Source organism: Convolutriloba macropyga, chromosome 9 (genome assembly GCF_964194025.1).
Source record: "Convolutriloba macropyga chromosome 9, txConMacr16.3, whole genome shotgun sequence".
NCBI classification, from domain to species: domain Eukaryota; kingdom Metazoa; phylum Xenacoelomorpha; order Acoela; family Convolutidae; genus Convolutriloba; species Convolutriloba macropyga.
The window spans coordinates 38,115,221-38,135,419 of record NC_134476.1 but is presented as its reverse complement, the minus strand read 5'-3'; the positions used below and the strand labels follow the sequence as shown (position 1 = coordinate 38,135,419).

At 34.2% G+C, this 20,199-nt stretch overlaps 1 protein-coding gene across 1 annotated transcript in view; it reads left to right on the top strand.

The window, feature by feature from the left end:
• The window catches only part of LOC142346211 (uncharacterized), a 136,690-nt gene that overhangs the window by 99,917 nt on the left and 16,574 nt on the right, over positions 1 to 20,199 (top strand). The window contains exons 13-20 of the mRNA XM_075398724.1: positions 2,512 to 2,713; positions 3,143 to 3,248; positions 4,438 to 4,551; positions 4,970 to 5,027; positions 5,585 to 5,605; positions 15,732 to 15,838; positions 16,276 to 16,483; positions 19,920 to 20,014. Coding sequence (XP_075254839.1) covers positions 2,512 to 2,713; positions 3,143 to 3,248; positions 4,438 to 4,551; positions 4,970 to 5,027; positions 5,585 to 5,605; positions 15,732 to 15,838; positions 16,276 to 16,483; positions 19,920 to 20,014 — 911 coding nt within the window. The remainder of the gene's footprint in view (positions 1 to 2,511; positions 2,714 to 3,142; positions 3,249 to 4,437; positions 4,552 to 4,969; positions 5,028 to 5,584; positions 5,606 to 15,731; positions 15,839 to 16,275; positions 16,484 to 19,919; positions 20,015 to 20,199) is intronic.

Below are 20,199 nucleotides of genomic sequence, written 5' to 3'. Positions count from 1 at the left end.
ATCAGCTTGGCATATGCGTATATATAATTCTCGAGGTTACTTTAAGCAATTTTTTTTGCAAAGAAAAGTTTCTGAGGGGTCTGTTCCTTTTGTGCCTTTATTTAAAGATTTTTTTTGCAGAGAAAGTTTTTGTCCCGGGTTTTGAAGACTGTTCTTTTTGTGTCTTTGTTTAAATGCCATTGGCATCTACTGCTTATCGCTGTATAATAAAGACCCGAAATACTAACCGATTTAACAAAGAGTTCGTAAAGAACGTAATTTTAAATATTTTTTTCATTACGAATTACTCCGGATTGCTTGTTAAATTATGGCTATATAAACAAGGTGTATTCGAAAATTTTTGATGCGCGCTTCGGCTTTCTAACTTGCCTAATCAATCTTTCGCTAATAAACCTGAAATCTGAAAAATTGAATAATGGTTTTTCATAGAAGCAAAAACAAACAATCTGGACACTTTCGTAATAAAAACCCAATTTTTACAAATTTATGTGTTTTACAAATTCTTCGTAAATTGGTTATTATTTTGGTCCTGATTCAGAAAAGGGATATAATAGCCCGATTTTGTTCTCAATTTTTTTTATCGATTATCAGCTTTTGAATGTATCACTCAAAAAAGGCTCCCAGTTTGTAGTTTCGTTGTTACTAGGATGTCCTTATTTTGGCATTCATCGTGGTATTATTAATTTTTAAAATTATTTTGTTCAGTTTAATGCCAACCAGTAGAATAGAAAATTGCAAATGTTCCTTAGGGAGCAATCAAATCCACTAGGAAAGTACGCGGTATGTTCATGCCATATGAGTCGGTTCCCTGTGTTTTTCAGTTTTGACAGGATATCATTTTGTGGTATCTGGTGTTAGTCAAGGAAAGTTTTTTAAGTTAACATATGCATTGTTAAGCTGGCTGATTGCCAAAAAAAATTTGTCTAACATTTTCGGGCTACAAAGACTAAAATTTTATGCAACGGACAACAAAGAACAAAAAACTCGCTGCCGTGGAATTTGACGATTTGTTCTTTATTGATCGCGGCTTCAGCTTGCAGTAATTTTTAACCAGCTTTTACCTTTCTTTTGCGTTTAAGGGGATCTTGAAAAATCCTGGCCGTTTTTGCACTTTTTTTGATTTTAAAGGTTTCTCAAACCCAAGGTTCTCTTGTTTTATGCTGCGATTAATATGAATGTTTTCGAGAATATTAGTTAAGTGCAGCCTTATGTATAGGTCATGAAGGAATTACTTAACGCAATTACTTATTGTTATGCACTAATTTTGTAGATGTTTTATGGTTGTTTTAGGCAGTAATAACCAGAACAATCGACAGTTTACACGGACTTACAATAGTTGTATCATACTTCCATTTTAGTAGATTTTTTAAACATAACTAGCTAGTGATGACTTATTATTTTAGCGGTTTTGGATGCGCGTTTTTCCACTTTCTGCCATGTTTTTTATCTATAATTCGGTGAAAACCAATACCATTCTCTCTATATTATTGAAAATTTACAAAATTTCCTGTTCAGTCCTTTAATTATTAAAGTTAGCTCAAGCTAGATAAAACCACAGGTTTTCGATATTTCCACAGGTTTTTTCTTACCTCAAGCTGTATTGGTCCTGTGAAAATATTTACTGATCTTCAAGTTTGGCGATTTCCGGCTTTTGTACATTTCTTGTTGATGTTTTGAGTTCATATAGATTTCCGTATTAGCACATACTTAATCGGCATGATTACTTCACCAAATGCAAAACTTTTCTTTACAGTATTTACCAATTAGACAATTTCATGTTCATCGAACAAATAAAAGGTAATTATTGAGGCACTTGGGTACGTAGTATGTTTATTAGTTATCGGTCACTCTGTGGTTGTTTTTAATAAATATAAACAAATTAGGATTTACAGTCCTGGATGAAAAATAGGACCAAGTTTGCATTGAAACGTATTAGTTTAAGAACAAAATATGACTATTTATTTATTGATATTATAGGAATGTCTCACGAAACTATGAGGCACGAAGTGGGGGCGTGACACTTGTTCAATATTACTTTCATGATTTTGTCCAATAGTGTTTTTTCATTAGTGTCAAATTTCTTCCAATAGTCTTCCTATTTTTGTCCTGAGTTGAAGTCCCTTTTTGTTTTTTTTAAGTATTTTGGAAAAGTATTTTTAAAGTATTTTTAACGTTTTTGTAAGGTATTCACTACACTGAAGACCATTTTTACGCTGATTTTTTGTGTCTTTTGACTAACGGAAGGAGTGTTTTATCTTTGTTCAGAGTTTTACGCCTCTATAAGAGAAACCAACTGATTTTCATCAGTTTACAAGAAACTGCCGTGGCGTTTGTACCAAACCGTTCCAGCAAGAACAAAATTCTTTTGAGCGGGAACTTAAAATTCCGTATTTTTGCCACAAAATCTTGAACAAAAAACTCGCTGTAGTGGTTATTGACAATTTAATCTTTGGTAGATTTCTTCTTTAGTAATCGTTATCGATTTTTCAAAATGAAGTTTTAAATTTTTAGGCGCGGTACAACACAATGTTGTAGCAGTTGACGGATGCATAATTGCTCAGTTAATTCAGGGAAAAAGCAAAGTAGCAATTGAACAGTTCAATCTACCCTCCAATGAGAATGAGATTGCGACACCTTTGCTCCATTGCTCTCGACCAATCACAGTTCATCAGCCACTCATAATGGGAGTTTTCCAGAACGAATGCAATCTCAGGTTGAGTTCAGCGATTAATGCTGTAAATGGTGCAGCTAATTATTTAAATGTTTCCCATTTTGTTGAAAAATATTTGGCGATAATTCTCCGACACTCGCAGAATATTCTACGCGTTTTTTTTTGTTGGAAAGTGTTAGAAGCTTAATTCTTTTGGGACTGATTTGTTTTTCTAAGATGTGGGTCATGTGTCTTTTTTGTTGCAATTCGATGCCTGCTCGGTTGAAACAAATTTGAACTAAGTTCGCTTGTTGTCAAAAATTTCCGCATTTATATAAAAACGGTGACAAAATCGAGCACATTTAGTCGAGAGATCCGGCATTTGCCACGTAATGTTTGCAAAGTTTAATTTTACAGCCTCAATTAATCGAAATAATTCAAAAGTGATAAAATTTCAGCTATGTCGGTGGCGACAGTAGTTTGTTTGTTCAGGCTTCGTAAGTTGCACATTCCGAAGAAGGACAAAGAGAGACGGCTGTTCGTCAGGGTTCAACTCATCTTTTTGAAGGACATCAATGCCAGCTACAAGGTTGCAGAGGTCAGTGTGATATAATATGACATCAATGAATCCTAACTTTAATTTTCTTGCTGATCCCTCACATTTTTGTAGTTTTCTACGGAATATATGTTAAAGAAGCGTTTTTTGAGCAATAATTTCTAGGAGAGAGTGTTCGTATTCATCTGATCACAGTAGCAACTCGTTTTTTTGTTTTAATCGATGCTTTCAAACTTTTTTACGGTGGCTTTGAATGTTCATTTCTTTTTTCGAAAAAAGTTATCTAAAAAATTGTTTACAGTTCTATTTTTCTAAAACGTGTTAACAATATTGGTATGAGACATAATCAAAAACTTAAAGACCGCGAAAAATTATTCTCGCATTCAAACCTAACATCGGAACATTGGTAGAAGCCATCTCAGCATTTCACAGCAATCTGATTAATTTTTTTTATTGAGTGTCAATTGCGAATTTCTTCCCTGAAATTAATCATCAGTTAGGTTTTCCTTCATTTCGGTCTAATTTATATTTTGTAGTTATTAATTACTGCATTCGTGGACAAAGGTGACGCGTGAAAAGGAGCTACTTATAGCGTGGAAAAGAAAAGAGAGACAAAATGTTCCTTATTTTACTTCGGAACACTGGTGAAAGCTAACACAGCTTTTCAAAACAATCTAATTAATTGTTTATTGAGTGTCAGTTGCTAAAAATTGTGAAAATGTTATGATTTTTAATTGAGCTAACTCAATTTGCATGGGACCACATTTTTTATATTTTTTAAATTTTTAATGGTACCTCATAGATTGATTCTAAACTGCTCCTCTAAAGTGTGGGCCATTAATATGTAGTTTGTTTGAATTAATTCTTTCGCGCGAAACTTTGAGCTTGCTAAGAACCAAAAGTACTGGGAAATACTTTAGTTGATTAGTCTCGTGGGTTTTAAAAAATGAAGGTTGAATGACGGCATATGCGCGTGTGAATCAGAATAATGTATTTTTGCTTGGTTTTTCAAAATTTTTATAGCTGTAAATTCTCAGAATTTTGTATTGAAACATCATTATCCTGTTTTGATTTCATTCATTTCGTTATTCGGGATTTTTTAAACGTTGATTTTTGTTTCTGCTGCGATCTTGAATATTTCGGTTTTTATTAGAATTCAGTGCAACTTGGGTACAGAAATTTTGATCAAATTTGAACAAATGTGGATGCATTGGAAATTTGTTTGTTACAGACAGCTGTGAGTCTGGGCGTGGGATGTGATTGGCAGAGACAGTACATCAGCCCGACTGTTGTGGTGCCAAGAGGCAAGACTGAAGTTACAATCAATAATCATGACATAATTAAGGTACGTCTTGTCGTTATTACTGAACCTTTGACACATTTTGTGTACTCTTATAAAATATATAAGTTAGTTTGCAATTGAGGTGACAAAAACGCAGCTCATTTTGAAGCAAAAACTGTTTTGAGATCTGTTGCCGATGAAATAGAGTATTAGGATCCCGTCCATCAGTCATTTCATTTTAATCTCAGAATAATGTCGAAAGGAGTTTTGTTCATTTCATTTTTTAAATTTTATTTTCATGCATTCAATACATGCATACTTTCCGAAAGGAAAAGTTTTCTAAACTGTCTTCCGTATTATTTTTACGCAGTTCATTGTTTCTTATTTTTCCTTTTCGCTATCGTTCGCTCCTCTTATCATTTGGTATGTGATAGAAGAGATTTTCTTATAACATGTGGATTAAATGTGAGTTTTGTTTCAGATCCGTTTCGACAAAAACCAAATTCAAAATCTCTTTCTTCTGTTCTCTTTCTTCAAAGGTGAGTAAATTTTAGTTGACTTTTCAACCAATTAAGAAAGAAAGAAAGAATTAATTTCTTCATGCATAAGTGAACATTTTAAAGTTTAAATGAGCTCAGAATTTTTTGGAATTTAACATAAAATTAGATAGATAAGAAGGACTGACTGGCACTATGGAAACTGTAACATGAAGGGGACAGATAGCAAGACCAGATGATCTGCCCAGGGTTGATGAATAACAAAACATCACATTGATTTTAATTTATTAAATTGAAATGTAAAATTGTAGTCGTAGCAAACTTAAACATAAAGATTGCATAAATGAAATGAAACTGTAGAAAACTCTGTAGAATTACTGATTATAGTGACACTAATTCCATTTCTAAACCACCCCTCCCGTATTGTAAGTTAAAAGTTAACAGTAGTTTCTTATCTTTGTCTATCTTCAGTCTCGAAGTAAAAGAAAGGGCTCCACTTTTCATTGTTCGGAATTGGGAAAGATAACAAAACTAGTTTTTCGATGGATGCAGTGACCTGGGTTGTTTACTTGAGAATACTTATTAATTTTCTGTTCTAGCATCGGCGAATGTTGAGATGGGTTTGTCAATTATTAAATAACTGAATTTTTAGCATATGTACTGAGTTAGTTGATATAGCAACTAACCTATTTCGATGGCTATTAAGGATTAGTAAAGAATCATCTACGAATTCCTAAACAAAATCAACAGAAAAAACAATCCCCTCTATTTCTGATTACCCCAACCCATTTGGCAATCAGAACCTTCTTTATGCTGATCGTGTAAATATATTCAACCGCACAAAACTAGACAATATAACAAAGCGATTCAGCATATCTCAATATTTAACACGATTGATCTATGGTATCTTCAATTAATAACGTCCAACTACAGAAAAGGTACAATTTAGCTATGAACAGTGAACGTAAACGAGTTTAGTATGGCTGGCCAATTAAATCCATTGATTGGGCAAAACTTCAATGTGGGAATCAAAGTTCTTGAAATATCATAAATATAGGACATAGAATATGCAGCGAAATCCTTGGTTTTTATTTAAAAAACTTGACAAAGCAGAAGCAGACCTAAAGCGTCACTGTCAAATTTGACCGGGAGTGATACTCAGTTCCTTTTTGCCGTGGGACTTCACGAATTGGGTTCACGGAAATCTTACGGAATTGGGTTAAATCCAATAACGGTTTTTTAAGTAAAATTGGTAACCGCTTTTGCATTTCACTTCACCAAACTGACCAATTTAGGAATTGCAAAAAGTAAGCTTGCAGTAACTAGAATTGTTTTATAGTTGCGAAGCTGTAAGCGGAATGGAGCTATATTGCGGTGCTCTTGGTTTTTTTAAGACTCGAGGAGGTGTTTTTGTTTTCTTAAGGTTTTTTTTTACCGGAAGTACTATTCGTTCAGACGGCGTTTTGACGTAAAAGTGAAAGTGAGTAAAATTGCCGAGTGAACTAATATTTTTCTGAGCGAGAGAAGTTTTTTGATCATGCGCTGCATTCAGTGAATGACTTTTCGACTTTGAAAAGTGTTTGACAGAATTGCACATATAGATATAGATGACGGTTTTTAGCCGTTTTTTCGTCTAATTGGCCCTGTTTTTGGCCTGCAATTTGGTTTTTAAAGAAGTAGCTTTTATTTGACGTTATATTGAAATGTAGCCCTCGGAAATTGATACCACAGTGTTTAGCGGAGCCTAGTAATGCGCTTAAATTTCAAAATGAGCACTTATTTCTTGATTTTTAGTTAATTTTTTTTGTCTTAATTTAGATTAAACTGTTTCTTTTTGGATCATTCCGCCGTCTGTTTTCCAGCAATCGTTTTTCATGAATAATTCATATACTGAGTGCCTCTTTCTGCCGCGAGATAATTCTGTTTTATAAAATTGTGTTCTTACTAATCCGATTTCGCTAGTTTTTTTCCAGTTTTTCGCATTTTTTGTAGTTTGATTTAATTTACTAGAAAAAGTCTTTTGCAACATCGTGGATTTGAATTGCGGTTTTTAATAATTCAATCATCTTTTGAAGTTAAGTTTTTGAAATACAGTTTAATTTTTTTTCGTAAATGCAGTTTTAATTTTTTTTGACTCTTTCTGTGCCAAATATTCAAAAGTTTCCAATCTTTGTTTCTGCTTCTACATTTTATCGGTACAGGAGAATGGCTCGTGGTTTACTCTAAGTCTAGAATGCTAATTTTTTTAATGTATTTGTTTTTCATTTTTTCTTTTAAATTTGATTGATAATTTTCAGGACTCAAGAAGTCGCCTTTTGTTTCCGTCTCTTAAATTGTGTCGATTTTCTGTACATTCTAGCATCTATGTTTGTTATTAGTTTTGCTTTTTTGGTTGTTAAAAAATTTAGCAGTTCTAGCAATTTATTAGATTTTTGTCATTTCCTTGTTTGCAATTGTGCTCATATAGCAGAATGCAGCACTGATAATTTGCTGAAAATTTTTTGCGAAATTTTTACTGGTTACAACTGTATTTTTTGGTGGCCTCGGTAATGTTTTTATACGATTTTTCACTTTGAATATTTTTCTTTTTCTTTTGTTTTTTCTATGAGTAATTTATTTTTGAAAGACTTCGAATTTATTTTGTCTATTATATCTCCAACAAAGAAGAAGTATAGCATAATTTGGTCTCAAATGCAGTCATTTGAAAACTAAATTTCGTGGTTTGAGTCTTTATTCTCAGTATTTTTTCTTTTGGAAAAATTTAGCTTAGTTTCTAAGATGCTTATCTTTCTTATACTTTCTCAATGTGTCTTTTAGGTAGCACTATTGATTGTGAAGTTCTACCTTTTCAAGACCCGCATCATGAGTTAATTCATGTCAGTTTATGACGCTGTCAGTTTTAAAAACATTGGACATTTTTAACATTACCAAATGCTTTGATATATTGAAATTTTGCTGATTTTTGCTCGTGGTGACTGCGGTATGAGTTTCAGCAACTCTTTTTAAGTCAAACGACGTGAGGTAAAGATTTGTTGGTTAAATAAAAAAGTGCTACGAAGTGATGGTTATAATGAATCTTTGATGTTCGAGTCGCTTCGAGAATTTTTCCGGCTATGTTTTTGTTTCGCCGTCTGACGCTCTTTTTCGTTTTATATTTGTTCACAGCAAAGCTGAAAAAGTCAAGTTTTTTGAGTGATTTTTTCTTCTCACTAACGGCATTTGCACGCGTCATTTATGACTCGTTTTAGCCAGCGTTTTTAGCTCATTTGTGTGAATAGATTTTGATCATACGTGACTTACCTCACTCAATAAAAATGACTTTTGCACTTTAAAACAAGTTAAATTTGAATTAGATAAAGTTCAAAGAAACTCATGTGTAGTAAAGGTCCCTAATGAAAAGGCGTTTGCGAAACGAATTTTAACAAGCGTTTTTAATTTATCGCTGGGTGTTTTTTACATTGCTTTTTGAGCGGCGTCGATAACTTTTTCAACTTATATCTGTATCTGTTTCTATCTCTATTATACGCCACTCAAGTCTATTCTTTTGCAGCTATACCGGCAATCTGCCGCTATGTTTCAATCCAACTAAAATCTACCGTTTAAGATTTCTTAAACAATTTGTGTGATTTTAGTCATCAAATTTTGTCCCTGGTCTCCATTTTTAAATGAAACTCTTCTCCGCAAAATTTGAAAGAAATTCTTTCGGAAGCCAGGCTACAAAGGATGTAGCCTACTTTCCGCAATTCAAATTAACCGAATTACGCGATAGTAAAAAAAATCAGCTAAGTTCCGTCTTGGTCTGTGTTTGCTGTGACTCATGAAAGGTATCTCTGTAGGTTGTAGGTCTGTGTTCAAATTGAGTTTGCATGAGCGTTTTATTGGTAAAAAATTCTTTTCAAGCATTTATTATTTTAAGCTTAAGCTCAACGAAATAATACCTTAGGAGGCATATGCTCTTGCTTAGTAGCAATATGAGCACACCGAAAGTTTGAGTCTTTTCATGATAAGGAGTTTTCATTTTACCTCAACAATTTGCTTGAGAGCTGAACAAGGAGGCTGGGTAATGTGCCTTTGTCGCTTAATAACAAGGTCAAAATGGCACCAGATATTCGAAAGCTTCAGATGGAGCCCTTGATAAAAGTCCAAGTAGATCCAGAAAACCTGTTTTTCTCTAGAAAGTATATCGGATCGATTCTTAATGAGACTGGGTAACAAGTCTACAAAAGGACATATACAACCCAAAATGGAGAATTCAATTGCACTTTGTGCGAAAACGGTGGCGAATCCGTTAAAACCAAGAGTTGTTGATGAAAAATGTTATAAATGTTAATCTGCACCCATCCTCAAAGACAATGCGAATCGTCTTTAATGATTTAATGTGACACGAAAACAAAAATGGGTAAGTATCTCTAAAGCATAATTTTTAAGAAAAGATGTGGTATTAGAGCCACAAAACCATTAATTAAAAGTACAACTAATATGAGGAAAAATGTTTCTGTCTAGAAAGAAGATGCATCCTCTCTTTACTCATATTATGCTTCAAATTGACACAAATAGGATAAAAATGAAAAAGTTCAAGTTCACTGATTTTTCTAAACCAGGGAGTTTAAAAAGTCAAACTCAAACTTTTAATTATTAAAACTAGATAACTTTTAAATTCTGACCCCTTAGAAATCCAGTTATACATCTTAATTGACCTTAATTGACCTTAAGACTGAAAAATAACAACGAATACAGGCTGCCTCAAAATTTCCAAAAATATGTTTTTAAAAACAGTGTTAAAGCCATTGACACCATAAGTTATCAATTGAAGTCGTTATGAACAATAAATTGGGTCTTTTTTCGACATTAGTGGGTCCTCTTTTTAGAGGGATCACGCGAAAACAGACAATAAAAACAACCGCAAGCGTCAGAAAAAACAGCATCAGAGACATAAAACCGTCAGCGGCAACATAACAAAAAGGCGTTTACAAAAAATTTGATGGGACATGTAATTAATTACGCTATCTTACAGGTTGTCAAAAAGAACAAAAGGGGCAGAGTTCAAAATTTTTTTAAGCTTCCAAAGCAATTTATTTCAAGATTATTAATAGCATTAGCGATCTCTAGGTAAAAGGGCCTAAGTTCTAACCATAAGACTAAATCCGGTTTAGAACCATCTCTGCGAACGCTCAAGTTATGTACTTTAATTTAGTTACTTGCAATTGCGTTAGCAACTTAAGAGATGCAAAACTTGAATTACCAGAATTGTTTTTCACTTATTTTATTCACTGTATTTTATTATGTCTAGTCATGTCATGAAAAACTTACCTGGGTCTGGTTTCTTGAAACTTTTGCAATTTTTTACTTATGTTTTCTTTATGCTCATAACAATTTTGTCTTCCGAAATTTTAATACGCTGCTTAGAGATGGTTTCTCGTGATTTCGGGAAAAACTTCCGAGTTGTGAATAGAAACAAAGAAACTCGTTAATGTTCGTTTTTCCAGAACATTTCAAATCGACTTTTTTGTATTTTTGACTTTATTGTTTACGAAATCACGAAGAGATTGATAATTTTCTAAATTCATATAAGTTATTCAAATATAATTGGTGTATGATTTAAAAATGATTTCAAAGCAAAAGCAATGAACCAAATAAATAATGGCACATTAGAGGGTCGTTGAGACCTGCCCTCATCGAAACTAAGATACCTGACAAACAAAAACATCAAATAAAGCAATAAGCATTAGTTGAGATTAGAAGTCAATTAAAAAACTTTATATCAAAGTTACATAAGCATCGAGCAATAACTGATCTAACCGTTTTTAAATAAAAAATATGGGACCTGTTTTTAATGAGATTAAGTAACAAGTGGACAAAAAATAGAACAGTGTACGAAGTTCAAAATTTTGTTCTTAATCTTTTGAAACAATATCAAAGTCATGAAAATCATTAGCTATCAAGTTAAATTATCAAGTAGATTCATCTATAACTTCTCAGGTAGCCATTGAGACTCGTCATTATCCAGAATAAGTATAAACGCAGACAAAAAGAACGACAAAAACAGGTAGAATTCAAAAGTTGATATGTTTTGCAAGAAAATGTGTTTGAAGCCGTTAAAACTATACGCTATTAACTGAAAACATTGTATATCTTCTATTTCGGTTTTTAAGCCAGTGGGACCAGTTATTATGATGAGAATAGACAGAGCGACAAAAACATATTTAAAAATGAGCAAATGTCTAAATATCAAGAAATTATACTGAAAACTCGGTATACAAGCCATGAAACCTTTATTTAAACATTATAACCGCTAGATAAAATGAAGTTTCATACTGTGGAAATAATATTCAAGCTGTACTTACTGCAGCTAAGCTTAAAGTTGATAGAATTAATAAATAAGATGGAAATTCAACGGAGATTTGCTTTAAACAAATATATTCAAGGTTTTAAAAGCCTTTCGGTATCAACTGAAAGCATCATATAGGTTCCCCTATACTATTTACCAATGCCATCTTGATATTTTGTTAGTGATATTTAGTCTTGAAACTTCAAAAAGAACGGAAATTGTGGCTAAAACAAGAATTCATTAAAAGTTTACAATAACAAGTTGTCGAAGCCATAATAACTATGAAGTTTTCTGATAACATAATATATGATCATTGGCTCCCATTTGTACGTAAATATGAGGTGTCATTTATTGGTTGACTACTGTGGCCTGTAATTAACGTAAAAGAAAACGAAATAAATCAAAATTGTTAAGCTAATTTTGAAAAAAAATAGCCCCAATAGAATCGGAACGATTTTAGATTTTAAAAAACCAATATGAGACCAGAAGCTGCTTTGATTTTACTGCGCGTTCATTGAAAGCAAACATTTGTTTATTTTCTATAAATGTTAGTGAAGAAGATGTTTTTGCAACAAAAGTTTCAATAGATCAGAAATGTATGCTGCTTTTTTGTGATGATTGTTTTAATTTAGCAGAAAACCGGTGAAATTTCTTTCCAAAACACTGGTAGGAAACGGAAGTAAAATTAGCGTTTTCGAAGTTTACTTAAAACTTTTCTGCAGTTTATAGGTATCTATTATCGGCAAATTTGAACAAGCATATTTGCTTCAATTTTTCATTTATAAAAGCTGAATTTTTTGAAAAATTTTGCAAAAACTTTTAGCTACAAATGTCTGATAAAGCAATCCAAAAACTCTTTTTCTTTTAAGGCAAAACTGATAGCTATTTTTAACAAATTTTTAAAATTCTAGCAAAGTTGACAATTGGTTTATTATTTCCGGAAAATGTGCACAGAAATAACGGATATAATTCGAATGTTCACAAAATTTTAAACCTCAATAACTGCCTAGAAAAAAGACTTTCAAAACAAAAATCTGTCTAACTTCATATCCTGCGCTCTACGGACTTTTCAATGATAACACTCACAATTCTCTACAATGAATATATCGATCGGCCAAAATTGAATGAACAAAAAAGGCAGTTGAGCTTTTAGTGCTTCTCCCCCCGCCCCCGCCCACTAAAGGGGTTGGAACAAAAGCGTGAAAAACTACATGAAAAGAAGTAAAGAAATTTTATATCTGTTCGCCCCACGCCATAGTATGATGCATGATTTTTGATATTTCTATGCACTTCTACTAATACATAATGCAAATTCATTTATGGATAGTGATCTTGTAACAAGTTGGCTTTAAATAGAATTATAAGCAATGGTGTTTGTTTATCAAAATAGGCATGTACAGCAAAAATTTTGCGTACGAAAACATCTCTTTTTTTCTTTCTGCGCACTGTTTTTCCTACTGTCGACTTTTAGGACATTGTGAATTGCAACAGTTGCAGAAAAATTGTGGATTGGATATTATTCGAAACCTCGATCAGGCGGAAACATGTTTTTGTTGACCTTGGGAGAAATTTTTTTTTATGTTTTGTGGATAACAGGTGAACACCAATTAGAGAATTTAAAGCTGGTACCTAGTAATTCACATGACAATTCAAAGTAGTCAAGTGTCCTTAAGAATTGTTTGCTTTCAAAATACGTTTCAAAAACATTAAAAAAAACTAATTTAACGTTCTTTTGAGTACGTATATGAGGTTTAAATACATTCGGCGATGTTTCTCAATTTTTTTATCTATAGTTCTATTAAATTAACGTAAGAGCAAGGTTTTGTGTATTATCTTTTGTTTTCTTAATGAATTGACTATGAAATGTTATGGACACTAACTATGCAGATTAAGAAATTTCTATGCACTTCTACTAATACATAATGCAAATTCATTTATTGATAGTGCTCTTGTAACAAGTTGGCTTCGAATAGAATTATAAGCAATGGTGTTTGTTTATCAAAATAGGCATGCACAGCAAAAATTTTGAGTAAGAAAACATCTCATTTTTTCTTTCTGCGCACTGTTTTTCCTTCTGTCGACTTTTAGGACATTGTGAATTGCAACAGTTGAAGAAAAATTGTGGATTGGATATTATTCGAAACCTCAATCAGGCGGAAACATGTTTTTGTCGACCTTTGGAGAAAATTTTCTTATGTTTTGTGGATAATACGTGAACACCAATAAGAGCATTTAACGCTGGTACTTAATAATTCACTTGACAATTCAAAGTAGACAAGTGTCCTTAAGAATTGTTTGCTTTCAAAATACGGTTTAAAAACAGTAAAAAAACTAATTTAACGTTCGTTTGAGTACGTATATGAGGTTTAAATACATTCGGCGATTTCTTTCAATTTGTTCTTATCTATAGTTCTATTAAATTAACGTAAAAGCAAGGTTTTGTGTATTATCTTTTCAGTTTTCTTAATGAATTGACTATGAAATGTTATGGACACTAACTATGCAGACTAAGAAATTTCTCAGATATAATGCCTGTTAAAAGGTTTGAACTACTTCATAAGAAGGATGTGATCTTTTTGATGGCGCCTTCGGATTGCTTCTGGGATCTTTTCCATTTGCGCCTCACACTTGCAGAGCACGAGCCATTACATAGTAAATCATCATGTAAAAATATGGCACGTGCGTCTGGGGGTGCAAATAATATGCGCCCACTAAGCTGGCGGGGGCGCAAACGGCGGAAATGATCCTACTTTTGGTTTTTGAACACCGATTTGTGTAAATTATCTCAGCAATAGTGCAGCCAGCTCTTTGGTCCGTAGTTGTCAAATCTGTTCGAGCAAAGAACTCTAAAAATAAAAAATAGACTTTCCGTTAACAAAAATCTTAACTGTTGAACGTTGAATATGCATTCAGTATAGCATGTGCTGTTCATGACAATTAAATTGAAGTTTTTTTGATGTTTAACGACAGTAGCACGCTTTGACGCACAGCTTTCAACAGTTCCTGTTTCGAAAAAAAACTGGTAGACAAAAAAAGCTTAATCTCCAATGTTTTGAAAGTCATTTTGATATGAGCCAAATTAGTTTTTTTTGCGAACGCACTAAAAAGAAAAAAATCGTTACCGTAGGGGAAGTTACCTTAAGAATATGAAACAGATTTTCGAAGAGGTCAATAATTGAAATTAACCATAAATACCGGTAAAACTGAACTTCTTTGCGTCTCGAAGGAACATGAAAATTTTGATCCAATAGTTTTTCGGGGACAAGAAATTAAACCACAAAGTCACTGCAGATACTTGGGTATAATAATTGATTCTAAATTAAGTTTTCATGTACAACTCAACAAAGTCCTATCAAATATGGCCACAGCGATTAGATCCATATACCTTTTACGTTATCAGTTACCTCTGAAAGCACGATTGATGCTATTTAAATCCCTAGTCCTTTCTCATTTAACATTCAGTGCTCTATTTTTTCAGAACTTGACTTTCTCTGCAATGCAACGAATTAATCGGCAAATCAATTGGGGAATTAAAGTTTGCTATATGAGAAAAAAGTTTGAGAGATCTACAGATCTCTTAGTAAAATCTGACTTTTTGCCTGCAGAACTTTTAATAAGCCAGATGAGTGTTTCAAAACTTAGCAATGATATTTCCTTATTGAAAACAGACGGCACTGAGAGTTTTTTTCTAAGTGGTAATGTCTTAGTAAGAGAAAACAACAGAACTGAACAGCTAATTCTCTTAAGGTCGAGCAGTCGAGCATTACAAAAAAGAAGCATCCAAAAATGGAATAAACTTCCGCGTGAAGTCCGGACTATCAGATCACGCTCAAAGTTTAAACTCATGTTAAAACAGCATCTGCTCCAACAATTCAAACTTGTACCGTTGAAAAGGAACGTTGGTGGCTTCAAAAGTTATTTTTACCTTTAGAAAACGGAACCACTAATTTTGATTTTTAACATTGTACTAATTTTGTTTATATAATTTTAAACTTGTAATATTTAACCCCTGGGTTATATTTTCAATTTACTTGTTTAAAAAAAAGAAAAATTTGGTGTTTGACAGAAAGTAGCTTATCAATTTGGCATCAGTATTCATTGTTTAATACAACGCGTAATTCTGCCGAAAAACGCGGAGCCAAAACATTGGGATCGAAATTTTATTCCCAGCTTGTTTCAAATTTTCATAGTCAATGAGAGTTCAAATAAGTTGAAAAACTGGAGAAACTTTGAAGATGTGGTCGAACTATACTAGGATTGGTCTTGACGAATGGTCAATGGAAGTATTATAAGACGTACCATTTTTTCTGTAGTTGTTGATTCCATTCTTCTATCGATACACGTTTGTTTGATCTATGACACGAATTGGGTTTGAGTCTTCTTCCTAGGACTGTCTTATTTTTGTGACTTGTATTTAGAAAAGGAAGACTCGTGTGAGTTTGAGTGTTTTCTCCCGCTGGCCACCAGTCTCTGTTCTCAATCACCAACAACACGAACCAGTGGAATCCATTGTCTTCAAGCTTACGTGAGATTACACTGCTTTTGAATCATTTCGTGAAGGTTACAGAGACCTCTTACCACTGCCCTGTTTTCACTTCCCTGTCTAATTTATGTTTTGACTATCTTACGTCTTTTTATGTTGAATCAACTAGCGTGGCATGGATAAATGGAGAATTTAAACCTATTTTAGGGACAGTTTGCTCAAAAATCCGATCAAAATGTAGCCCGCTACTATTCAGTGGGAGCACATTGTATGTAACTACAGGCGCGCATACTACTCACTAAACTTGGGGTCCGCAAACCTAAAGCCTAATTTTTGTGCGTTGCTCTTATTTCAGAAGGGCCAGCCTAGAAGCTGGTCCTTAGTTGGCATATTATTGTGATATTTTGTTAATGATGTTTTGCTCTTGAAATTGATGTCAACTGGAATTCTTGATTTAAAAGATCTTATTTTGCTTATAGGCCAAAGTGATCAGTCTGCCAACCCGTGTACTGTCTCGAATGAGCCCGGTTCCCGTTCAAGCTCAGGGTGGCAAGGGTTTTAACAAGCGTATCGCAACCCCAACTGAGAAGGGGATGCCCAATATTGAAGTAGGCTCCGATTGTCGACCATCGGATGAGAAACTGGAGGTGCAGCTGTACGTCTGCTCCACACTCAGCACCGAGTCGCGTGAGTTTTCATTTGAGATATTTTTCTTAAAATTTTTCTTTTAATGCTCTCAGCAAAGGGCTAGTAGAATCGAAACAGTCCCAAAAAATCTTGGACCTGAACTCACCACATGTACTTTGTGCCAAATTATCCCAAGGTGCCACTGCAGAAAACTCAGAGTCGAATCCAATGATATGACATACCAAATTTGATCGCCTAACGATAAAATGGTTGGTCATCTTTGTCAAATTTTAAGAAGGTAACGCATCTGCATGTCAAACCATCTGTTCTTAGCTATTTTACATTGACATAAGCAGATTGATATTTTTGCAATATTCAGAACTGCTCTGTGCGAAATGTTCAGAACTTCTCTGATAATCTGTTCGGTCGTTAGCTGTTCCTGCAGTAATGAATACTCTATTTGACTTGGTTTTAGAATTATTCAATTTCAATTTGCTGATATTTTTCATCGCGAAATTGTGTAAACATTTTAGTTTATTGATCTCTAAAAGTTCGTCTGAGACCGTTGTCTTTTTTGCGCAGTACAGCGTAATACATTCTTTTTTGATCTACTTGGCAGGTTCTCAAGTTGTTTTTTTATCCTATTTAGTTCTGTATTTAATCTTATCCGTACATGTCAAAAGTCTTCGATTCCAGCCAACGGGATGCGTTAGATCAAATAATAGGTACTGTCACCTGTGACAATGCGTGGAAGCAGTCAACCCTGCCAATAAACAACATTTCTGGCTTCGGAGTGTGACAATCGCAAGAACAATACAGAGCCGCATATGTGGGGTCAGCGTTAGCTTCTGATGACTTGGTTCAGAAAATTATAAACCAGCGCTTGTCAGATAGTAGAGTTTTTAAGGAACTCTTTGCAAGCCTTGAACCTTTCAACTTGAATTCCTACACACAGAAGAAATTTCAAGAAGCTTGAGATGCTGAAAAGTTTTCTGAGCTGCTAAGAAATCAGTCGCCAAACAGCGAGAAAGCAAGACTGCAATCACTCTGTTTGCTTCATTCCGGCGCATGGCTTGCGGCACCTCCAGTTCCTGCCTTAGGTCTCCATCTCAGTCCCAGTGAATTTCCATTTAGTGTCAAGTAAAGACTAGGGATTGCAGTTTATGAAGATGAAAGAAAATGCTCTAACGGCAGGTCTGGACACTTGACATTTTTGGCGACCACGCCGTCATCTGTCACGGAAGAGGGGATGCTATTTCTCGGCATGATAGTATTCGTGACCCTTTTGCATCAGCTTGCTCAGCAGCTAACTTGTCCCCAGTCATCGAAAAACGGAACCTTATTGCAAGAAAGAGTTCCCGCCCTGGCGACTTATTTCTGCCTGCATGGAAATCAGGTCGTCCAGCTGCTCTAGACGTCACCGTCACTTCTCCACTGCAACCAAACATTATAAATCATGCGGCAGAGAAGTCTGGTTAGGCGATTGAAGCAACCGAAGAGCGAAAATATGCATAACACGAAAATAATTGCTCTGAGCAAGGAATTTCGTTTGTTTCTCTTGCTGTTGAGTCATTGGGTGGTCTGTCAGTTACTCTCAAGAAAACGTTAAAGCGCCTAGCTCTGTAAGCTGACAGCAGGAATTATCAGTCGCAAGGACATGCTATCGCTTTTGATAGATTGGCTCAGTCGGTTTCCGTTGTGATTGTACGAGGATCGGCTACAATGTTGCTTGCACGAGTCCCGGAACCCCAACTTTCGCAATATTTTTGGGCAAATTATATTTGGGGCAAACATTGTAAGCTCCAGGAAGAGTGGAGTCTTTTGAGAAGTGTCACCCAATGAGAGGGGACCTTCGTTTTTGTAAATACTGTCTCGCCCAACGGGCGGGCAGAACATAAATAATTTTCAAGAGTTCAATGAAGATTGAAACGAGAAGAATTCTGAAATTTAAGGAGAACAGGACTGATGTTATACAGAGCGATTGAGAAGAATGAAGCATTTTTCAACAAAACAAAAACACTTATTTGAACCTTTAATGAGCAAAAACTTTTGATTCCCAATCAAAGTTTGATAACAAAGATTTGTATTAGATCACCTGTGTTTTTTTTAAAAAAACATGTCAATCGTATCCAGTATCCAATAGACGTTTTTTAGGTTTTTGTATATTTTTTCTTTATTTTCTTTGCCATCGAGCCTTCACAAGAATAATGCGCCATGGTACTCAGAAAGAATTGTTTTTGCAATCTCATTAGTGTAAATGAAAAGTGTAAACGACGGATTAACATTCATTAGTGTAATTCTCATCATTGAAAAATTTGACTCAAAATTCTTATTTTTGGGTTTTTATAAAATGTTTGTCCGAAATTGCGCTTGTGAATGAACTTTTTTGCGCAAACAGGGGGAGAATGGTCCTTTAACTTCGGCATTGTTTTTACTTTTGACGTGAAATTTTTTAATTGCTATCGAACGAAGATTGAAGTAATCATTGTTAACGTGTTGATTTTTTATATGCCAATTTTTTGCTTGAAGCTTTTGCGCTTTTCTAGTTTTTTTTTACTTCTTGAGTGACTTTACGGTACGTTCATCTAACGTTTTATTGTTAATTGCTCTGGAACAAAGTTTGCAAGGTAAGCGATTATTGTAAATTTGTGTCTTTTTTGCTTGACTATTTTTGCGCTTTTCTTCCGGAACTTTCTTTGACTTCTTGAGTGACTTTTTTGTACACCTTTTCATTTTTTGTGAGAATCAAAGCCATTGTAGCTGAATGGTTAAGATGATAGACTAACGCCCTGGATGTCTGGGATTGGAAGACCCGTAGGGGCGTTTTTTGTGTCCATAAAAACATTTATAAGGTCCACCTCTCTGAAGTTCAATTGCCCCCGCTTGTAATTGTAATCAATTCATCCGACGCTAGTCAAATTTTCTTTTTAAATGAAATTGTGCATACATTTTTTTCGGACCCTTTTTGACCAAGTTTTCCCGTCAATTTAGATGTAGCGGTAACTCTTGCGGTATTAGCGGTAACTCTCGTTAGTTTAGATTTTCCCATATGTATATATTGACTGATAGTTGTATTTCTGGGAGCATTATTGGCCATCTTATCATAAATTAGACTTTAAAATGCAGTTTTGAGCTATTTGTGTGATATAGCATTTTTTTGAAGAATTCAAGCGGTTTTTGTCTTCATTTTACTGTCTGCCGTGAGTCCTCTTGATTAAACTTTATTTTTTTTTGGTTTTAGCAATTTTTTCATTTGATCGGCATAACATACATGCTAGTTTTTGTCAATGAAAATTGATTGAGTCAAGTTTTGGCAACAATGTCTGATGTTTTGTATTGTGGTTGTCAGAATAGTTCGCTTGCTGTTCTTCAACTTATCTTAAGGTGTTGTTTACTTTGAAGAGAAACAATTGATAATATAGTAACAATTGAGCTATTGAGTTGCTATTGTGCTATTTTTGTGGACTGATAAGAATGCAAGTGGTGGTGTGTTTAGAGGAGATTGGGAATCTTCTGGTGTCAAAGGGAGACGAACTGCTCTACTACAAGCAGATCTTCAATCTCATGGCCAATCTCAATGCTTCTCTATGGGTAACTATGGACACTCCCTTTCCGGACCTTTCTCGCTATCAACCCACCCCTCATTTTTCGATCACAAAATTCCCTTTTTCTAACAAAACCTCGGCCATCAGAGTCTTATGCTGCATTTGAGTAAAAAACAAGGAAGTAATTGAAGCGCAAAGAACGCAGATTTTCAGTAGGATTTGAAAACAGTG